Source organism: Canis aureus, chromosome 16 (genome assembly GCF_053574225.1).
Source record: "Canis aureus isolate CA01 chromosome 16, VMU_Caureus_v.1.0, whole genome shotgun sequence".
Classification (NCBI taxonomy): Eukaryota; Metazoa; Chordata; class Mammalia; order Carnivora; family Canidae; genus Canis; species Canis aureus.
In genome coordinates this window covers 61,714,111-61,733,759 of record NC_135626.1, presented here as the reverse complement: position 1 = coordinate 61,733,759, position 19,649 = coordinate 61,714,111, and the positions used below count along the sequence as shown (strand labels likewise).

General features: G+C 57.9%; 1 protein-coding gene across 11 annotated transcripts in view; it reads left to right on the top strand.

The window, feature by feature from the left end:
- Positions 1-19,649, top strand: part of TBC1D16 (TBC1 domain family member 16) — a 77,525-nt gene that overhangs the window by 3,145 nt on the left and 54,731 nt on the right. For 10 of the 11 annotated variants that reach the window (XR_013355027.1, XR_013355026.1, XR_013355028.1 and 7 more), the window contains exons 2-3: positions 10,980-11,219; positions 14,424-15,012. Coding sequence is in view for 8 of the 11 variants with exons in the window: in XM_077854507.1 (XP_077710633.1) it covers positions 11,042-11,219; positions 14,424-15,012 (767 nt within the window). In the remaining 3 variants the exon portion in view is untranslated. Of the gene's footprint in view, positions 1-1,687; positions 1,709-10,979; positions 11,220-14,423; positions 15,013-19,649 lie in introns of those variants that run through there. The other variant, XM_077854508.1, reaches the window with a different exon arrangement.

Genomic DNA, 19,649 nt, shown 5'->3' with positions numbered 1-19,649 from the left:
TGAGGCCGATCTGTGCAGAAGTGGTATTCACCACGTAGGTCAATTCACGCTCTTTGCTCTGTAACTTGGCTGACTGTTCAGGGACCACGGCCACCAGCTTGTCTGGCAACACAAATCTCAAGTAGAGATTTTACCTGGTCCACTGCCCCCTCCTCCCCAGCCCGAATTTTTATGGGCCTGAATCCTCTCATGTAAGATTAGCCAGGTGGCTTCTTTTTTTTTTTTTTTTAAGATTTTATTTATTTATTCATGAGAGACACCCAGAAGCAGAGACACAGGCAGAGGGAGAAGCAGGCTCCTCAAGGGGGGCCCAACATGGAACTCGATCCCAGGACCCCGGGATCACACCCTGAGCCAAAGGCAGAGGCTCAACCCCTGAGCCCCCCCAGGTGTCCCGGCCAGGTGGTTTCATACTGTGGGACAGCTGGGGGGAGGACAAGAGGACGGGCTTGCCCCTTGACAGTGAGGCAACTGTAGCAGCTGGGGCCCACGTGGCTTTTATTGATGTACATGGTATCGTACATCGTTGTGTTATATTTGTACAATACCGATGAGCGTTGATGAGCCCCGTGCACGGAAGAGAAAGCACAAGTCTGCAGTCTCCTTCTCCACCACCCCTGCCCCCCAATTCAGGGAGCTGGCGTAAGACGTCTTCTTCCTTTCACTTCAGTCGTGGTGGTTTTTGCTGTTGACCACCTGTGCGCCCCTTGGCACTGGATCTTGCGTCTTTAATAAATCTATTCTGATGAGCTGTCTAGTGATATCGGCTCTGAAGCTCGTCTTTTACTGCGTCTTCTGAACCAATATAGCCATCCTCAGAGAGGAGCAAGGTCCAGCCCCCAGAAGACTCCGTGGGATGCCCCCGAAGCTGTCACCAGCCGGGATGGCAGGCCCTTCTCTTGCTGAGCCTTGGGCAGCCAGTCTGTCCAGGTGTTTTTTTTTTTTTTTAAGGTTTTATCCATTTATTCATGAGAGACAGAGAGAGAGGCAGAGCCACAGGCAGAGGGAGAAGCCGGCCCCATGCAGGGACCCCAGGATCACGCCCTGAGCCAAAGGCAGGCGCTAAACCGCTGAGCCACCAGGTGCCCCTGTCCAGGTGTTTAAAGTTGATGAATGTGATGAGCCACCAGTAAGGACCCACCTGACTGCAGGTACACAGGTGTGGCGGGGTCTTCCGTGCTCTCTCTGGATTGGCTACTGGAGAAACCACCATAATCGATCGGAGTGCAGCCCGAGCCCGTGTCTGCACTCACTTGCACACTTTGGTTTATGTGCTGGTTTTCCACACTGAGTGACCCTGAATTCAATAGCCTGATAAATTGGTCATTACACTCTCTGGCTTTCTGAAACTGGGGCAAAGGGCACGCTTAACGGATGTCATTTTACACTCTTTCGTTTTTCAATTTCTGTGACTAAAAAGCTTTCCCTGGGCAAGATCAACTGCATTGCTCTTCAGGGATATTGTCAATATATCCCCCCCCCCGCACCCCCACCCCATTTTATTTTTGTTTTGTGGTGCATTCGATTCTCCTTTTCCACGGACAGAGCACCTCACCTCTCTGTATGAAAGTTTACAGGAGCGACGTAGCGTCAGGTGCACCTAACCCGCTGCAGGTCAGCTGTCAGCTTCCTGGCTGGATTTGCACCTTTCCTTGCTTTTTTGGGGGTTCAGTCCTTCCTTGTTTCTCGATCCTGGCTCATCTGCAAGGTCAGTTTCATCTCCCAGGCCCCATCGCCTCGGCTCTTTGGGGAGGAAATAACTGTTATGGTATTTGCTGTCAAGGGGGCACAAACAGCAGATGGTCTCTTGCTTGAGAGGCAGAGGCCTTGGGGTTTTCCAGGGAGTAGGTGATAATCAAAGTGACAGCTGGACAGCGGAAACAGTGAAGCTGGATCCCCCCCCCCCGGGTGTCTGTGACTGTCTTGTCCTCTCGGCCTGTCAGAGGGCCTTTCCTGGTGGCCGTTGTCCAAGCCTCCAGCGCTGGGGTCTCTGGACCCCTAAGCTCTGTTTCTTCATTTTAAATACAAGTTGGCTCCCCGGGCCGCCTCCCTTGCATGCAGAGAGGCCCCGCCCACAGCGACCCTGTTTCTGGGTGACCGTCTTTTCAATGGGGATCCTGGATGTGATGTATGTGCCGGGGACACCTTTCTCTTCTACAATAATCCCGGCACGGCAGCCACGTGGAACCGACGCGTGTGAGGTGCAGCACAGCAGAGAGGACGGGTCGGGCCCGCCCCCAGGTGTCCTGTCTGGACGATGAGACTTGGAAGACCCAACTTCCCCACATCGTGCACCCCACAGATCGGGGCCCTGGCCCCGACTACTTGCAGGATCCACATCACCCTTTGAACCACCAAGCTGGGGCTTCCCCGAAGGACATGGCGTGCACGCCTGGTCCTGGGGAGGCAGAGAGAGCTGGGGTCTCCTCCGAGGTGTGGTAGCAGCAGATGTTGTGTGTGGGGAAAACAATCCATGTTTTCGTGTGTCTGGCTCCTGTTTAAACAGCATCGCCTGTTCCCCGTGTTGATCCTTGATCCGGCTTTGAGAGCAAAGCAGAGGAACCGGTTTCTGGCTGCCACATGCCAGGTGGCCGGAGCTCAGGGCTTACTGCTCCTGAGCAGTCGGACGGTGACAGGGCCAGGTGGGCTTCGTCCCACCGTAGGTTCCCTTTAGTGTCCAGCCCCCGCCCCCCCGCTCCGGACCCGCCTCCCCCCGCTGCCGTGAGCGGCTGTCACGACGGGTGTGGGCTGCAGGGACTGGCAGCCCGTGAGGTGCCGGGACCCCATTTGCCCTGCCGACAGCTGCATCCCAGCCCCGAGCCAGGGTGGCCCGAGGCAGGTGTGCAGCTCAGAGCAGCGAACAGGGAAAGTCAAGCTCGTGCCTCTTAGGGTGGCTCAGGCTGCCCTATTTCTTTGGCCTTCCTGGGAAGGTTCTAGAAGAGAACTTTGTACCTTTGCTCCTATTTGTTTTTCTATTTGGCAACTGCTGGGGCCTTTTATGACCAGGACAGGAAACCAAGGCTCTGGGCAGAGAAGGCTGCCAAGGGCAGGCACTGGCGTGAGTGTGCAGCTTTCCTCTGACCCGTCTTGCTGCTCCCAGAGGGACATGGGGGCGCATGTCCCCCTCTCACCTGGCTCTAGGCCTGGGTCCTTATCATATTGCCTAAAACGTGGTTGCTCTGCGTGGGGATTTGACAGTCGGTGGGGGAGTTAGATGTCCAGTCTCTACCGTGTCCTCACCATGGTGTCGTCAGCAGCAGAATGGTCCCCAAAGAGGTCCACGCCTGGACCCCGGGCACCAGGGATGAGGTTAGGTGATGTGGCACTAAGGTTGCTCATCAGCTGCCCTAGACGGGGGGATTGTCCTGGCTTATCCAATGGGACCGGTGTCATCCCAGGGTCCTTAAAAGCAGAAGAAGGGGGCAGAGGGTCAGTGTCAGAGCCATGTGATGGGGGAGGACCTGAGTGGCCACCGCCGACTTTGAGGGTGGAGGGAGGGCCACGAGCCAAGGGCTGCGGGCGGGTTCTTGAGGCTGGAAGCGGCAGGGAAACAGATTCTCCCCCAGAGGCGCCGGAAGGGAGGCAGCCCTGGGTTTGAGCCTGGGGAGCCCCAGGAAGCCCTCCTGGCCTCCAGAACTGTGAGCTACTTTATTTGTGTTGCTTTAAGCTGAGAAACGTGTGGCGATTTGTTGCAGCAGCAGCAGCCGTGGGCAACCACGCGCGTGGGCTGGACGTGCTTTCTGAAGGAGGCACACGGGTGACTGGTGTCTTTTCCGAGGGGGCCAATTCTTGATCCACGGGTGGCTCATTTCCGGCTGGCTCGTGGGTGACCTTGCCTCCGTCTCTGTCTGTGCAGGACGGCTCTTCCTCAGGTATAAATGCCCAGCTCCGGGGGATTGAATGCCGGGCAGGGGCGTCTCCACTTCGCCCCTGTACACGTCAGAGCAGAGCCCCCTGAGCTACCGAGGCCTCAGCTGCTTCAGGCCCGGGTCGTGGCAGGTGCTCCGGGGGCGTCCGTCCAGGAGCCAGTGCGGTCGGTGGAGGCCTGCTGCCCCCTGGCCCCAGCCCAGCAGCACGGCCAGTTCCAGACTGGACTGCGAAATAAACACCTGCCCACCTCCCCGCTTCCCGGATCCCCGCTCTCCAGCCACCCCCAAACCCCTCTCCTGGGCCCCCAGTGCCCCTTACCCCATAGGCTGCGATGGGGGTGTGCTGAGAACCCACAGTTCTCAAAGGTGCTGGGGATGCTGCGGAGCAGAGAGGGCTTTCTGCTGGGGGGAGCCCCGTGTCACGAGCATGTGTGTGTTTTGAGGGGAGGCCAAGTTGTTCTGTCCTTTCGAATTACACACTAGCCTATTTTGCAAAAATCTGGCCCAACCTCAGTTGCCGACCACTCACAACAGCACAGAGCTCAGCTTGCGATCACGTCCCAGATGGCTAGAAACCAGCACTGGCATTTTTTACTTTATACCTTTTAAAATCATTACTTTTTTTTTTTTTTTTTTTGTGCACCCAAACTGATGCTCATTCTAGATCTTGGCCTTAGTCCATCTTTCTGTTCCTCCGTGTGCCAGCAGGCTGGCATTGCTGTCCTTTCCATCAGCAAAAACAGAGCGTGTGGATCTTGATTGAAGGTGGCGTTCTGTAGACACGTCATTCACCAGGGGACTTCTCAGAGATGTCTTGGACTCAGGAGCTTAGATCTAAAACCCACAAGAGTGACACGGGTATAACCGTCTTAAAGTAGAAATATTAAGTGAACGCAAAAGAGGAAAATGACGTTTTTATTGTCGTCCAAGGATCTACCTTGAGCTGCCTCTCTATCCCCCTTCCTCTCGGGATTGGGGGACAGGCTCTGTAATATTGGTACAAAGTGCTTTTGAGCATCTCGGCTGCTATTTTGATTTCAATTAACTCCGAGTCCTTGCTGGAGGAAGTCGGGGAGCTGTCCCTGGCTGCCGGCTCCTCTCTGCTCCCTTTCGAGCTGGTTTTGTGTGTCTTTGGATCTCTGCGGACGGCGTTTCAAGATGGTTTTGCCCTCCCCCCCACTCTGTGCGAGGTATGATGAGAATAAGTAATATGCGGCCGGAGGAAGACCCCGGATCCATGGAAGGGGACCTGGGCCTCCTACCAGCTCAGAGTTCCGTGCCCAGGAAGACTTTCTGGAGCACAGCTTTCTGGTCTCCCGGGAGGGGTGGCTGTCTTTGCTCCTTCCCGCCCCCGTGGGACACCAGGTCCCTAGGGTCGTGGGCCTAAACTGCTCTGCAGGTTGTGAGTAAGGAGCACTCAAGGTCATGCATCTTGTGGATTCAAGGACACCGGGAAGATCCCCGGCAGGTTGTGCAGCCCTTGCCAGGCCCTGGCATTGCTGCTGGCAGCTTCCCTCGGCCTGGACATCCGAGCTCCCTTTGTCACCCTGCCGTCGCTCGTCCTGCCTTAGCTCCCTGCCTGTCTCTTGCCTCCATCCACGAGTCCACCCTCAGCCTGGCTTCTTTGGGTGCATGTCTTCTGGTCTCCACCCTTTTTTTTTTTAAATTAATTGTATTTTTTAGAGGGTTTTACTTTTACAAAAAAAAAAAAAAAAAGGCAGAAAGTACAGAGAGTTGTCAATATATCCCTCTCTAGTTTCCACTATTCTTATTTTTCATCCCAGTAAAGTATCCGTAGCATGGTGACCACTCAGGCCATTCTGAAGTGTGCGGTTTTATGGCATTGGGACCGTTCACATCCTTGTGCCGCCGGGCCCCCCATCCAGCAGGGGAGCTTCTGCAGCCTCCCCCCACCCCGCCCTGCTCCTCCCACTCGGCTCCCCTGGGTGCTGCCCGCCGCCCAACCCCACCTGGCCCCTTCCCCGCTGGCCCTTCCCTGCTGCTGCCCGCAGCCCCCCTCTCCCTCCCGCTCTCCTCCGAGATTCACATCTGCGTGGCTTGTGTCACGATGTCGCCTCTTCCTGGATCTGTGCCCCACTCTGGACACCTTGTCTACCTCCAAATTTCCTCTTTTTTAAAGGACACTAGCTGCCCTAATGGCCTAATTCCAACTTAATCACTCCCGTAAAGACCTGTCTCCATTCAGTCGGAGGTGCTGGGGGTTCGAGCTTCAACATATGATTGGGGGGGCTGGGGGGGACACACACTTCGACTCATTAACACGTTGGAAAATGCACGTGTGATACTATGACTGAAAGAAAGACCCCGTGTCATCCCAGCGGGGAATCTCTGGTTTTCTTTAAGGTAGACATGGAACATAGGGGAAAACACGCAATGGTTTCAGGTCCCGTGATTGAAGGAATTGATGTTTTTTATACTTCTCTGAGCTTGTTTCCTACTTAACAATAACAAAAAGCATTAAAAAATAGGTCAAGGACTCTCTCCAAGTGCAGTTTGATAGAGAGCAGAGGTTGGGAACCAGGTCTAATTTCAACGAAATTGGCTCACAGAGCAACAAACGCACTTAGAGGAGAAGTGAGAGGTGTCCGAAGAGCGTGCGTATACCTGCAGGTGGTGTTTGACGGACACCCCCAGGCCGCGGCCTCCCGGGGCTGGGGAGACTGTCCCCCGCCCGCCCGGGTGGCTGGGGTGGGAGGGGAGCCGAGCTCTGAGCACAGAGTACAAAGGTCTCGGGTGCCAAGCTTTTCCGCTCACTGAGTGACCTGAATGCTCGCCACCTGTTTTCTCGTTTCCAAAACCGCGCATTTAAGGAGGCTGCGCGGCTGCCAGAGCCGCAGTGACACCGAGCATCAGATCCGCGTCTGGCGTGTGGGAAAATGCTGGATTGTGAGCACTGGTATTTTGGGATCCCCTTCAAATCTTCCAGCACATTCTTTTGATTATCCTCCACGGTGGCAAACATCTTCACTTAAAAGACGGTTTGGTTTTTAGAATCAGCTGAGAGTTGTTTGCAGCCCAGTCTGGCGGTTAGACGGATTAAGTAAGGAATACCATTGGAGGCCCCACAGGAGATGGGGCTCCAGCCTTGCCCACGCGGAGGCCACGAGCCCTGCCATGTGGCTGGTCCCCACTGAGATGCACTTAATGCAAAACAGACACCAGAGTCTGCAGGCCCAGGGAACGTAAAGCAGCTCATCGATCATTTTTTTCATATTGATTATGTGCCGAAATGATACTGTTGGGGACATAATGAGTTAAATGAAAGTATATTACCAAAATTAATCTTCCTCATTTCTCTTTACTCTTAAGAAATGTGGCTAGTAGGATATTTGAAATTTTGTATGTGGTCGAATTATATTTCTACTGGGCAGCGACGGTCTTGGAAAGAAGAGAGTTCTGTTTTTGTACGGTTCATTAAGTGACCTTGTAATCCTGGAATGATTCTTGAATTCTAAAAATGTTCTGGATAACAGAATCTTCTTTAGAATAACAACATAGTTTTTCTAGATAGTTAGTTGGACGGTCGACGCACGTTGTGATGTGTAGGTGCCCGTGTGTTTTTTTTTTTTTAAAGATTTTATTTATTTATTTATAGAGATGCAGAGAGAGAGAGAGAGAGGCAGAGACACAGGCAGAGGGAGAAGCAGGCTCCATGCAGAGAGCCTGACGTGGGACTCGATCCAGGGTCTCCAGATCACGCCCTGGGCTGCAGGCGGCGCTAAACCGCTGCACCACCGGGGCTGCCCCGTTTTTTATTTTTATTTTTTAAAGAGTTTCTCATACGAGGGGTGTTGCGCGCCGTGGCGTGCCCTCGAAATTCAGACAGTAGAACCGGGGGTGAGAGACAACGAGTGGACATGCCCTCGACCTGGAGAGGCCAGGAAGGCCTCCCAGAGAGGCTGCCCGTTGGCGGTTTGGGTGGAAAGGAGCTGATTATCCAGAAAGTGGTCCGAGGGGTCGGCTATCTGCAGCCCATGGGCCAAATTCAAGCCTTCTGCTTGTTTTATAGCCTTCGAGCTAAGAATGGGGTTTTGTATTTCTAAATGGTTGAAAAAAATTGAAAGGAGCGTTTTTTTGAGTGTGTGACACGTGGAGATTTGTGAGATTCAGGCCAGAGTGTCTAATAACCAAGTCTCACTGGGTCACAGACACACCTACTGGTTACGGTCTGTGGGGCTTTCACACTGTGGGACACAGATGATTACTATCGGGTGCTCCTCAGAACCAGCTTGCCGCCCCCTAAGCTGAGGGGCTGAGGGGTCATTGAAAGTGTTGAGAAAGGTGGGTTTGGGAGAGCCGCTGGATTCGGGGCCCCGGATGTGGCCAAGAGCAAGTGACGTCCTTGGCTTGTGGCCGGGGAGGTGAGGGTCCCAGGTGGGATTTTCAGGGTGATGCCAATATTGGGAACTTCAGTGAGTAGAGAGAAGGGAGTGATGGATCTTTCTAGGTAAAGATGCAAATAGGGGAAGGGTGCTGTCCGGCTGCAGGAAGCGGTTAGAAGAATCCTGTGCTTGGGAGAGTTGGTGCCCTTTTTGGGGAGACCTGAGAACAGAGTTGGGGGCACAGAAGGGGCCCTTAGAGAACCAGGTGGGCTGAGGATCGACGTGGCCCCGGACCGGCCAAGGGCACACTGAGACCGCCCTTCCACCCCGAGAGCCTGTGCAGAGAGAACCTCACTTAGGGGGCAGCCCTGGTGGCACAGCGGTTTAGCGCCGCCTGCAGCCTGGGGTGTGATCCTGGGGTCCCGGGATCGAGTCCCACATCGGGTTCCCTGCATGGGGCCTGCTTCTCCCTCTGCCTGTGTCTCTGCCTTTCTCTCTCTCTGTGTCTCTATGAATGGATAAATAAAATCTTTAAAAAAAGAAAAAAAAGAAAAAAAAAAGAACTTCACTTAGGGAAGGCTCTGGATTTGGGGAGAAGCATACAAAACGCGGTAAGCCCAAAGTAACTTGATGGTTCAAAAACTTGCTTCATTGTGGTAAAATATACATGATATAAAAACGTACCATCTTAACCTTTGCTAAGTGCAAGGTCAGTGGCATTAGGTACATTCACACTGTTGTGGGACCATCACCACCATCTGTCTGTGTCAGAACATTGTCATCGGCCCAAACTGAAACTCTGGCTCCAAAACACTAACGCCCCATCCCCTCTGCTCCCCCGGCCCCTGTACGTTCTCTCTCTATGATGCTGACGACTCCAGGGGCCCCGTGTAAGTGAAATCCTACGCCGTTTGTCCTCCGTGGACGCTGACCTCACCGAGCACCGTGTCCTCAGGACCCATCATGCCATAGCAGGTGTCAGAGTGTCCTCCCCCTTTTTTTAAAAAAAATTTTATTTATTTATGATAGTCACAGAGAGAGAGAGAGAGAGGCAGAGACACAGGCAGATGGAGAAGCAGGCTCCATGCACCAGGAGCCCGACGTGGGATTCGATCCCGGGTCTCCAGGATCGCACCCTGGGCCAAAGGCAGGCTCCAAACCGCTGCGCCACCCAGGGATCCCTGTCCTCCCCTTTTAAGGCTGAATAATATTCCGTCAAGTGGACGGACCATACAACAGAGTATTCATTTATTCATTTAATTTCTTTTTTAGTTTCAGAGGTAGAGTTTAGTGATTCCACTGCTGCATATTTATTCATCCCTTTAATATTCATCCATCAACAATTTTATCACATTGGCTTCCACCTTCATTTGTTTTCCTCCCAAGAGGGGAAGGTGAGGTCCCTCTGCGGATGCCCCCGGCCGGTGAAGCCGGCGCGCACCCCTCCCGGGATGGTCTGAGTCTCAGACACTCGCCCTCTCTGACCCAGGGAGGCGTGGCTCTGCGCTCCCACCCGTGGCTCTTTCCACGGCTCAGTGGTGGTCTGCGTTCGGGAGCTCGGCCAGTGGGAAGCGTCTGGTTCATGTAGCGAGAGCCTAGGCCTTGGATTGTTGGGCCTTTGGCTCAAATAAAAATTGCCTTCAGCCCGTCTACTGGGTGTTGGGCTTTTGTTTGAGCCTGAGAATTCTTCCTTTTTATCAGCTTTTTGGTTAACTCTTCTGTGAATCATTCTGCTCCTTTTTGTCAGTGAGACTCTAGGAGTTCTGTATATATACTGGATCTCATCCTTTCATTTCTTGTTTATTTTAGTTTAGTTTAGTTTATTTATTTATTTATTTATTTATTTATTTTAAGAACTTTTTATTTTTTTATTTTTTTATTTTTATTCATGATAGACATAGAGAGGTAGAGACACAGGCAGAGGTAGATACAGGCTCCATGCAGGGAGCCTGATGCAGGACTCGATCCCTGGACCCCAGGACCATGCCCTGGGCCAAAGGCAGGCGCTAAACCGCTGAGCCACACAAGGAACCCTTTATTTATTTATTTTTAAAGTTTTTATTTATTTAAGTAATCTCAACACCCTACGTGGGGCTCGAACTCTTGACCCCGGGGTCGAGAGTCACATGTTCCTCCGACAGCGCCGGCCCGGCACCCTTCTCGTTTAATTTTTTTTTTTAAAGAACAAATTGTAGACAGACTCTGTCCTTCAAATACTGCTTGTGACACCCTTCCCAGCTGAGATGACCCATTGCATGTCAGGACATCAGGCTGGGCCTGGGGGCAACAGGGTGCGGGCGGTGGAGGAGGCCGGGAAGGATGGGATGGAGGACGGAGGACTCTCCCTGGGAAGCACGGTGAGACTTGTTGGCATAGACGTAGGGGTAAAAACAGAGCAAAGAGAAGTCTGGAGGTTTTCCGAGATCGCTGTGGGGGAGCAGAGCCCTCTGACGGGTGGCTCTCACCAGCATGGTTTGGCCTCCGGGGGACGTTTGCAATGGCTGGTGACATTGTTGGTGGGCACAGTGGAAAAGGCACTGCTGGTGACGCCCAGTGGGTGGAGGCCAGGGTAGCCTCGACCACAAAGAACGACCTGGCCCCAAACGTCCCTGGTGCCACGGCCTAGAACCGAGCGTGCCCTACAGGGTGGTTAGGGACCACCATCCAGTTCGAGCTCCCTGGTGTGAGCAGGACACAGCACCAAGGACACTTGGCCCAAGCCCATGACCTTGGCCTGAGGCGCCTCGTCTGTATCCCTCTCCCACAGCCACGTCTGGACGAGCCCCGCCTGGGCCGAAGCGTGCGGAGGATGGAAACACTCCCCCGGCAATGTCTCTGGGCCGCCTCCTTCGCCGGGCCTCCTCCAAAGCCTCGGACCTCCTGACCCTCACCCCGGGCGGCGGCGGTGGGCCCCCCTCCGTCCTGGATGGGGAGATCATCTACTCCAAGAATAATATCTGCGTGCACCCCCCAGAGGGGCTGCAGGGGCTGGGGGAGCACCACCCAGGTGAGCCCAGGAGACGGGAGGGCCTCGGGGGGTGGGGTGGGGGGAGATTAACATGCAAATGAAATAAAACAGTCCATTTGCTCTGGTGGGGGGTGCAGATTTGGAATCCTCGGCCCCGTTTCTTTCTTTCTTTTTTTTTTTTTTTTTAAGATTTTATTTATTTATTCGAGAGAGGGAGAGAGAGAGAGAGGCCGAGACACAGGCAGAGGGAGAAGCAGGCTCCGTGCAGGGAGCCCGATGTGGGACTCGATCCCGGGTCTCCAGGATCACACCCTGGGCTGAAGGCAGTGCTAGACCACTGAGCCACCCGGGCTGCTCCTCGGCCCCGTTTCTTTCTAAAGTAACCAAGCCTCAGCTGCGGAAAGCTTTCGTGTCCCTTCCCCATCTGTCCTAATTTCCCCATCTTCGAAGGGACCAGTGACCTTTAACTTACACACATGGGATGGGACGGTTTAAGGGGAATCAGCCTCTAATAGTGAAAGGGAATATAAGGGAAGGGAGAAGAAATGTGTGGGAAATATCAGAAAGGGAGACAGAACGTAAAGACTCCTAACTCTGGGAAACGAACTAGGAGTGGTAGAAGGGGAGGAGGGCGGGGGGTGGGAGTGAATGGGTGACGGGCACTGGGTGTTATTCTGTATGTTAGTAAATTGAACACCAATAACAAAAAAAAAAAAAAAAAAAGAAGACAGTAGGTCGCTACAGGGCGGCTGGGAGCAGGGGACTCCCCCCCCCCCCCCCCAGCAGCAGGGAGAGAAGCGGCCACCGTCCTCTGTCCCCTGTGGCAGGTGCACGCCGCTAGCCCTAGGACATGGCTGCTGCTTCCTTCCCGCAGCCCCGGGGGCTGGGAGGAGAACGGGGTGCAGCGTCGTACGGGCCTGGCGATCTGGAGACATGGAAACCACCAGTCCTGTCCCCGCCTGCCCCCTAACCCCACTGGTTCAAAATTAGGGAAGAGAACTCGGCGCCGGAGTCTGTGGCAGGGAGACGTAGGAACCTGGGGCCGTGCCCGGGACACCCCAGCACCGGGGCCTTCATTAGCCCGGGGTGGGACACTTTTCCTGTGGCCACAGCGACGTCGCTCTTTGGTGCCAAGTCACAGAGAGAGAAACTGCGTGTTTTTTCAGGGCTCAGGCTGTATCCTGAGCCCTGCAGTGGCGACGGCTGCCCTGTGCACTGCGGGGCTGCGGGTCACAGCGCACAGCAGAGCTTCTCCTCCAGGACGTCGACCGCGGCGGTCCCCAGGCAGGGGCAGATCTGAGGCTCTCAGATCGGGTCAGAGCAGCCGGGCTCTCACCCCGGGGCCGGGGGGGGGCAGTGGTTCTCTCAGGCCTGCTGCCCATGGGGACAAAAGAATGGGCTAGTGATACCCCAGTCCTGTGTGGCCCTTCGTCGCTTGTGCAAATGACTTGCCACAAATAAATGGACTGCTTTCTTTTGTTTGCATGTTAACCTCATCAGAGTGCCCGGAGCCCCGGGCAGGCCCCCCCCCCCACCTTTTTTTTTTTTGAACGAGAAGGCTGGTACTCCGAGAGGCTGGGCCGCTGCCAAGGCTAGCCCCGGGTGGAGGTGTGGCAAGGGCAGGCTCCGGGCAATCCCCACGCTTCCCGTAGCCTCCCCAGGCTGCTGGGGGATGCGCAGGGCCCCCAGGGCATGTGCAGCCTGGCCACAGCCTGGGGACTTGCCCACCCAGCGCAGACAGAGGCCCCACAGCAGATGTCAAGACATCTAAAAGTCATAAATCACAATCAAGTCTGAGCACGTTACTGTATGCAAGTTACATGTCAACAAAAGACTGAATAGATTAATTAAAAGGAAGTTTAGATTATGTTAATGAACGAGTCCTACCTTGGTAAGGCTATCTTTATAGTCACCCGGAGGGTCAGGTGCGGATTTGGAATCATCCGCCCCAACAGGCTCCAAAGCAGGAGACCCGACCTCACTTTGTCTTTCCTGCACTAGGAGGGACCTCGGGCTCCCACGTGTGGACACCCCAGCCCGTCCACAGCCCCCCAGACAGCTCAGGAGCGGGCCCTGGAAGCAGAGCCTGGACTGTGTGGACAGGGAGTCCCAGGGTCCTGCCTCCCCGGAGGGTGCTCTAGAAGGGGGTGCAGGCTCTGGGTGGCACGTGGCCGTGGACGCCTGACCCCAGGGCCAACTCTGAGGATTGGAAGAGGACACAGAGGTTCTAGGTCGGGCCTGAGAGTGGTAGCTCTTTGGGTCTAAATCAGAAAGGACCACACAGCCTTGGGAGAGCTTTGTGGGGATGCTGTCGTGCTGGAAGGCTGGGTGGGGGGCAGGGGCAGAGGCCTGGGGCTCCCTCACCAGTCCCGAGCTGCAGAATCTAAGCGCGTGGCCTCACCTGCACCCCACCGTTACCACTGAGTTTCCGGGCGTCCTCTGGAGACGGGAGAGGGGCTCAGGAGACTCTGGTGCGGGTCCTCAGAGCCCCGAGGGATGCCAGGGCCCGGCCCCTGCCCCCGGGGGCTTTCCAGAGTGGAGACCAGGAGCCCTGGGCACCTGGCCCATTAGGTCCAAGAACCAGGACATCCAGAGGTGGCAGGAAATGCTCCCCCCCGCCCCGGCCGGCCTGCAGGCTGAGCATTTGGGACCCCAGAGAGCCTGCCCGCTGGCTGCAGCCTGGAAGGGGGCCGCTCTGCTGGGTCCCTGGCAGCAGCCTGGTGCCTGACATCAGGGACGGCCCCTCCTTCCGCAAAGCTGAGTTGAAGAAGACACGCTGAGAACACAAGTGGCCGTGAAAGGGCCCACACCCCTGTCTGGGTTTATTTTATATGAAACAGAAATAAGGTCCGCAGCCTCCACTGCTCCCAGCCATGGTGAAGCGAGGCTCCCAGGCACCCCAGACCTGGAAGCTGGCCACAGGCGGAAAAGCCCTGGGGCCACCACCCCGTGGACAGGGTGGGGCAATGAGCTGGACGGGACTCCCCGTGCATGGAAAGTGACAACAGGTCACTGCCTGGGGGCCCGGGGCCCCCGAATCTGCTCAGAGGTGCTAGCAGGTGCCCACAGCTTTCACTCGCCTCAGGCCTGAGAGCACCCCCGGCCGCGTTGTGCTGGGGCCGGGCTGTGTGTGCAGCCTGGGGGCTCCCCACGTCCTTGCTGACCAGGGCCGGGCCTCCGCCACGAGCCATGGCGGCACGCGCATCGCCGTCCCTAACCGGCCTGTCCTCCTGACCCTCCCAGGCTACCTGTGCTTGTACATGGAGAAGGATGAGCTGCTGGGGAGCACCCTCATCCTCACGTGGGTCCCCAACTCTCGGATCCAGAGGCAGGACGAAGAGGCGCTGCGCTACATCACCCCAGAGAGCTCCCCCGTCCGCAAGGCGCCCCGCCCGCGGGGCCGGCGCGCCCAGAGCTTGGGGGCCCCCCACCAGGCCTCCCCCACGGAGCCCAGGCCCGCCCTGATCCCCAGAGACGCGGACGCCCTGGGGGTGGCGCAGAGTGTCCCAGACGCCGTGCGTGTCAGCCCCTCCCCGCCTTCCGAGGACAGGGACAAGCTGGCCCGGGGCTTGGGGATGGCCCCGCCGCCCGCGCACAGCGACTCCGGGATCTTGTCGGCGGTCAGTTCGCAGGACGGGACGGAGGAGGGGCGGGAGCCGCGGCCCGAGGCGGGCGAGGAGGAGGGCTCCCTGGAGCTGTCGGCCGATGGCGTGAGCAGGGACAGCTCCTTTGACTCGGACTCTGACGCCTTCTCTTCACCCTTCTGCCTGTCGCCCATCAGCGCCGCCCTGGGGGACAGCGGCAGCTCCGTGTTCCTGGACAGCGAGAGCGGGTGAGTCCCAGTCTGACCCCAGGCCCGCCGGGGCCTCCTGGGGAGCAGCTCCCTGAGTGCTGAGGGGGGCCTGCCGGGGTCCCGCGCTCCCCAGGCCTGGGCCTCGGCGCCCGGGTCCCATCACTTGATGCCCCCCCGAGGCGATGGTGAAGGACGCGCATGGGGGGTTCCACCTCTGTCCCCTGTCCTCCTAAGCCTTCCCTGCCAGGTCTGACCTGCCCCGTAACCCAGACTAGACCCCACGGGGCCAGGCCCTGGGCATCCTGGTGTCCCCTGTTCCCATCCCTGGGGGGACAGTAGATTGTCACCCATCCCACAGCCCCTGCAGATGGCACACTCGGAGACTCCCGGCTGGTGGCATAAGGCTTCGTGGCTGCAGCCAAGGCAGGCACGTGGCCCAGCCTCCTGGCCGCGGGGGATCCTTAGCCCTTCTGCCCAGACCCTTGAGCTGTGAGAGGCTGGAACAGGGTCCTGGCGGGAATGTGGGTGGCATTCCCTCCGCAGCCGGAGCGCCCAGGTTACCAGGTGCCTGGGCACATGGGCAGCCTCGCTGGCTCAGGCCACACGGGCAGGGGCTGGCTGTGGCAGGAATTACCTCGCCCTGGGGTGCACCTGGCGGGGTAGGGTCATCGCAGCATCACTAGGGGGCCTCACAGGGCTGGGTGGGCACAAGGCTTACGAGCAGGGGCCTGGCGCTAACCCAGAGCGGCCAGGACAGCGTGGGCCAGGCCACCCCTGATGTGGGCAGCCCCTGCCTGTGGCCTGGCTGTGGTGCTCACTCTCCTTAGATGTCCAGGTACACGGTGGTGGTCATGCTCCTAAGCACTGACTCAGCAGCACAATGATTGAACTCGAGCTGGGAGCCGGGCTCGTGCTGGGGGTGGATGGTCCCAGCCTTGCGTGGGCAGCAGGCCTGTGTGGCACGATGACTTACGCTTATGACGCTCGCGACCGCCCCAAACCCTGGGAGGCGGGTCCTGACATTACCCCCGGGTGTAGAAAGGGAAAGCGAGGCACAGAGAGGTTGTTGAAGCTGCCGGAGGTTACGATGCCAACAGGCCTGCGGAGCCGAATTTGAACCCAGACCCGGAGGACACGAGGTCACACGGGACGGACATAAGCCAGGGAGCAGAGGAGAAGGAAGTCGAGATGGGTTCTTACCCGGTGTATCCACTCAATGAGCTGTGGTCGTCAGAGCCGAGGGTGGACTGATAACCTTTGTCTCAAGCCTTGGAGGGCGCGCAAGACCCAGGTGGGGAACAAGCTCAAGCCTGGCTTCCCACGCACAGCTCGGTCAGAGCGCCCCTGCCGGTGCCCCTGCCAGCGCAGGAGCCGTGCAGGGGCCCAGCACCCAGGGCCCAGGTGGAGGGACAGGGTCCGAGCTCCCATCTTTACTGTGACTCAGGTGTTCTGGGCCCAGCCTGTGGTCACATGGCTGAGGTCTTAGTGGCAGAACCAGGATCGGGGCCTGGCATAATGGGCCCCGTGGGCGCCTGATCGTGGAAGAGCTTGGATTTGGGAATTCAGGAGACCTGTTGGCAAGAGCGCCGTGTCTTCTTGGAGCCTCATCTCCTTGTTGGTCAGATGAGGACAGTAACACCCGTTTCGTGGGGTCACTTTTTTGCCTCCTGTCTGCCTTGCTGGGTCCCCACCCCGGCTGCCCCTGAGAATGTCCCAGGGGACCTCATATACGCTTCTCAAGCCCAGGCAGTTCCCGATGCTTCCAGAGCAGCCCTGGGGCATGTGTGACAATCTCAGGGCTGAAGATGGGGATGTTGTCGGCTTCTGGCGGGCGGACAGGGAAGCTGCTGAGCGCCTCCCAGGTCCCGGGACAGCCCCACCCCATGACAGAGCCATCCTGCCCACCTGTCTCAGTGCTGAGAACCCTTCCGAGACAGTCGGGGCGGCCCCGGCATCAGGAAATTGTTTTGTTTTCCTAATTGTGCTAAGATACACACAACATGAAATTTGCCGCCGCAGCCATTTAAAATTGTACGATTCGGTGACGTTTCATGCACTCGGGGTGTTGTGCAACAGAGACCACAGTCCAGATCCGAAACTCTGTCCTCACCCCCAAAAGAAACCCCATCCCCACTAGGCCGCCACTCCCCGTTCCCCCTCCCCCAGCCTCCAGCCCCGGCAACCACTAACCTGCCTCCTGCGTTGATGGACTTGCCTGTTCTGGACGTTTCCTGTGGAAAGGAAAGTGGAATCATACAATATGTGGCCTTTTGTGTCTGGCTTCTTCTGCTGAGCGCGATGTCCATGCCGTGGCACGTGTCAGGACCTCCTTTTCGTGGCTGACTATGAATTTCCGTGGTTGGACGTGACGGCCCCACTCTGAGCCGCGTGCAGACCCCCGAGCCAGAGCAGCGGGCATCTCTGGGTGCAGGGGCTGGGCTCCTGCCTCAGGAGGCCTTTCTGTGGGGAGCGCCTCGGGAGCCGTAATTTTGCTTTGCAGACCCCGGCCCCACACGGTTTCATCAGGGGTCGCCCGCTTGCTCAGAGCCGCTTCACGGACGGTGTGCCGATCTCTGGGTGTGCGCCCCAGACAGCAGTGCGGGCCGCGAGGGGCCTCAGCCACCAGAGTCCCCGCAGTTCCACGATGCTCGCTCTCCCGACCAGATCCGTCCAACGGGGCTGAGGCTTTGTGCTGGGATAGGACAGAGACGGACGGGACCCCTCCCCGCCTCCTGGGCAGGAGCAGGTGCTTAGCGAGGTGGGTGGCGTGGGCACCGCCCGCGTCCCAGGTCCCGATGGGTGTTACACGGGGGCGCACTGGTTCCCGGCCCAGCCGTGCATGACAGGTGGCTGGGAGCTTGGAAACGCAGATGTGGATTCTGGAAGGGGCTGGGCGGGCCCTGGAATCTGCATTTTAGAGGCAGATTTGACGAGAGCCAGATTTGGGCCCTGGGCCAGCCCCTGCCGTGCACATTTGCTTTGCTGCTTTTCGCTCTGAGCTCCGCGTGTGGTTCTTGTCTCCGCCACCACACTGGAGCCCCTAGGAGCGGGGATGGTGTGCCTCCCTCCCTTCCTCCCACCCCCCCCCCCGCAGCGCCCACACACTGGTGGGACTGGAAATCTCAGACTCAAGGGCCAGGTGTACTGGACAGGTGCTCCCCACCTAGCCGCAGGTGAGGATGCCTCGGGCTGCCTTGGAAACGCCCAGTGCCCCCGGTGGCACCCAGACCAATGAGTCCAGAGCTGCCGGGCGTGGGGCCCAGGCACGGGCGGCGTTTGAATCACCCGGGGGCTTCCAGCGAGCAGCCTGGTTGAGAAGCGCAGCTCAGAATCCGGGGGCCACAGGAACAGAGAGGGCATCTGGGCGGAGGTCCAGAGCACCGCCAGCATCGGGGGGAGCAGACGCCCCGCAGCAGGGCTTGGTTTCGAGGACTGGCATGCGCCCATATAGCTGCTCCTGGAGCCAAGGCTCCTCCTAATGTCCCTGGGACCTGGGTCCCCAGCAGGGTAGTGTAGACGGGCCTGGCTCACGGGATCCCTCTAGTGGCAGAACCGAAGAACTGCATGTGGAGGCTCCGCTGGGGCTGGGGCTGGGGCTGGGGCTGGGCAAGTAGGAGGGAGAGGGAGGAGGGAGCAGGAGAAGGGGGGAAGGAGGAGGAGGAGGGGCAGGAGGAAGAGGAGGAGGACAAGGGGGAGGGGGAGGGAGGATGAGGAGGGGAGGGGGAGAAAGAGGAAGAGGAGAAGGGGGAGGGGAGGGAGGATGAGGAAGAGAGGAGGCAGGAAGGAGAAGGAGGAGGGGGAGGGAGGATGAGAAGGGAAGGGAGAAGGAAGAGGAGGAGAAGGAGGAGGGGGGAAAAGGGAGGGAGGAGGAGGGGGAGGGGGAAAGAAGAGGAGGAGAAAGAGGAGGGAGGAGGAGAGGGAGGAGGGAGATGGAAGAAGAGGAGGAGGGGGAGGGAGGAGGAGGGGGAGGAAGGAGGAGGAAGAAGGAGGAGGGGGGGAGGAGGAGGAAGGAGGAGGAGGAGGAGGGGGAGGGAGGAGGAGGAAGGAGGAGGAGGGGAGGGAGGAGGAGGAGGAAGAGGGAGGGGGAGGGAGGAGGAGGAAGAGGGAGGAGGAGGAGGAAGAGGGAGGAGGGGGTGGGAGGAGGAGGAGGAAGAGGGAGGAGGGGGTGGGAAGAGGAGGAGGGGGATGGAGGAGGGGGTGGGAGGAGGAGGAGGAAGAGGGAGGAGGGGGTGGGAAGAGGAGGAGGGGGATGGAGGAGGGGGACGAGGAGGGGGAAGGAGGAGGGGGGGAGGAGGAGGGTCACCCCTTCTGCATCTGGGAGTCCTTCCAACATTCCGTATGTGATGGGTAGTTCCCAGAAGGCAGTGTCCAGGGTGTGGGGTGTAGCTGGGTAGGACCCGGTTCCTAGGTGGCCAAGCCACCTGTCCTGCCCAAACCCCCTAGCTCCCAGCACAGGTATGGCCCAAAATCCGTGACCATAGGGCCACGCCACTCAAGGTCCACCGGGGAATGGGGTGGCTGAGGAGAGAGAGCTGCTGCTCCCGCGGAGGTCTGGGCCCCAGCGCAGGGTTGGGGTCTGTGCACCCACGGTGTTGGGAATCAGGGCTTGGGATGGGCACACAGGTGAGGATGACCACCGGCCAAGGTCAGTGGCCAGCCCGTCATTCGTCCGCCCT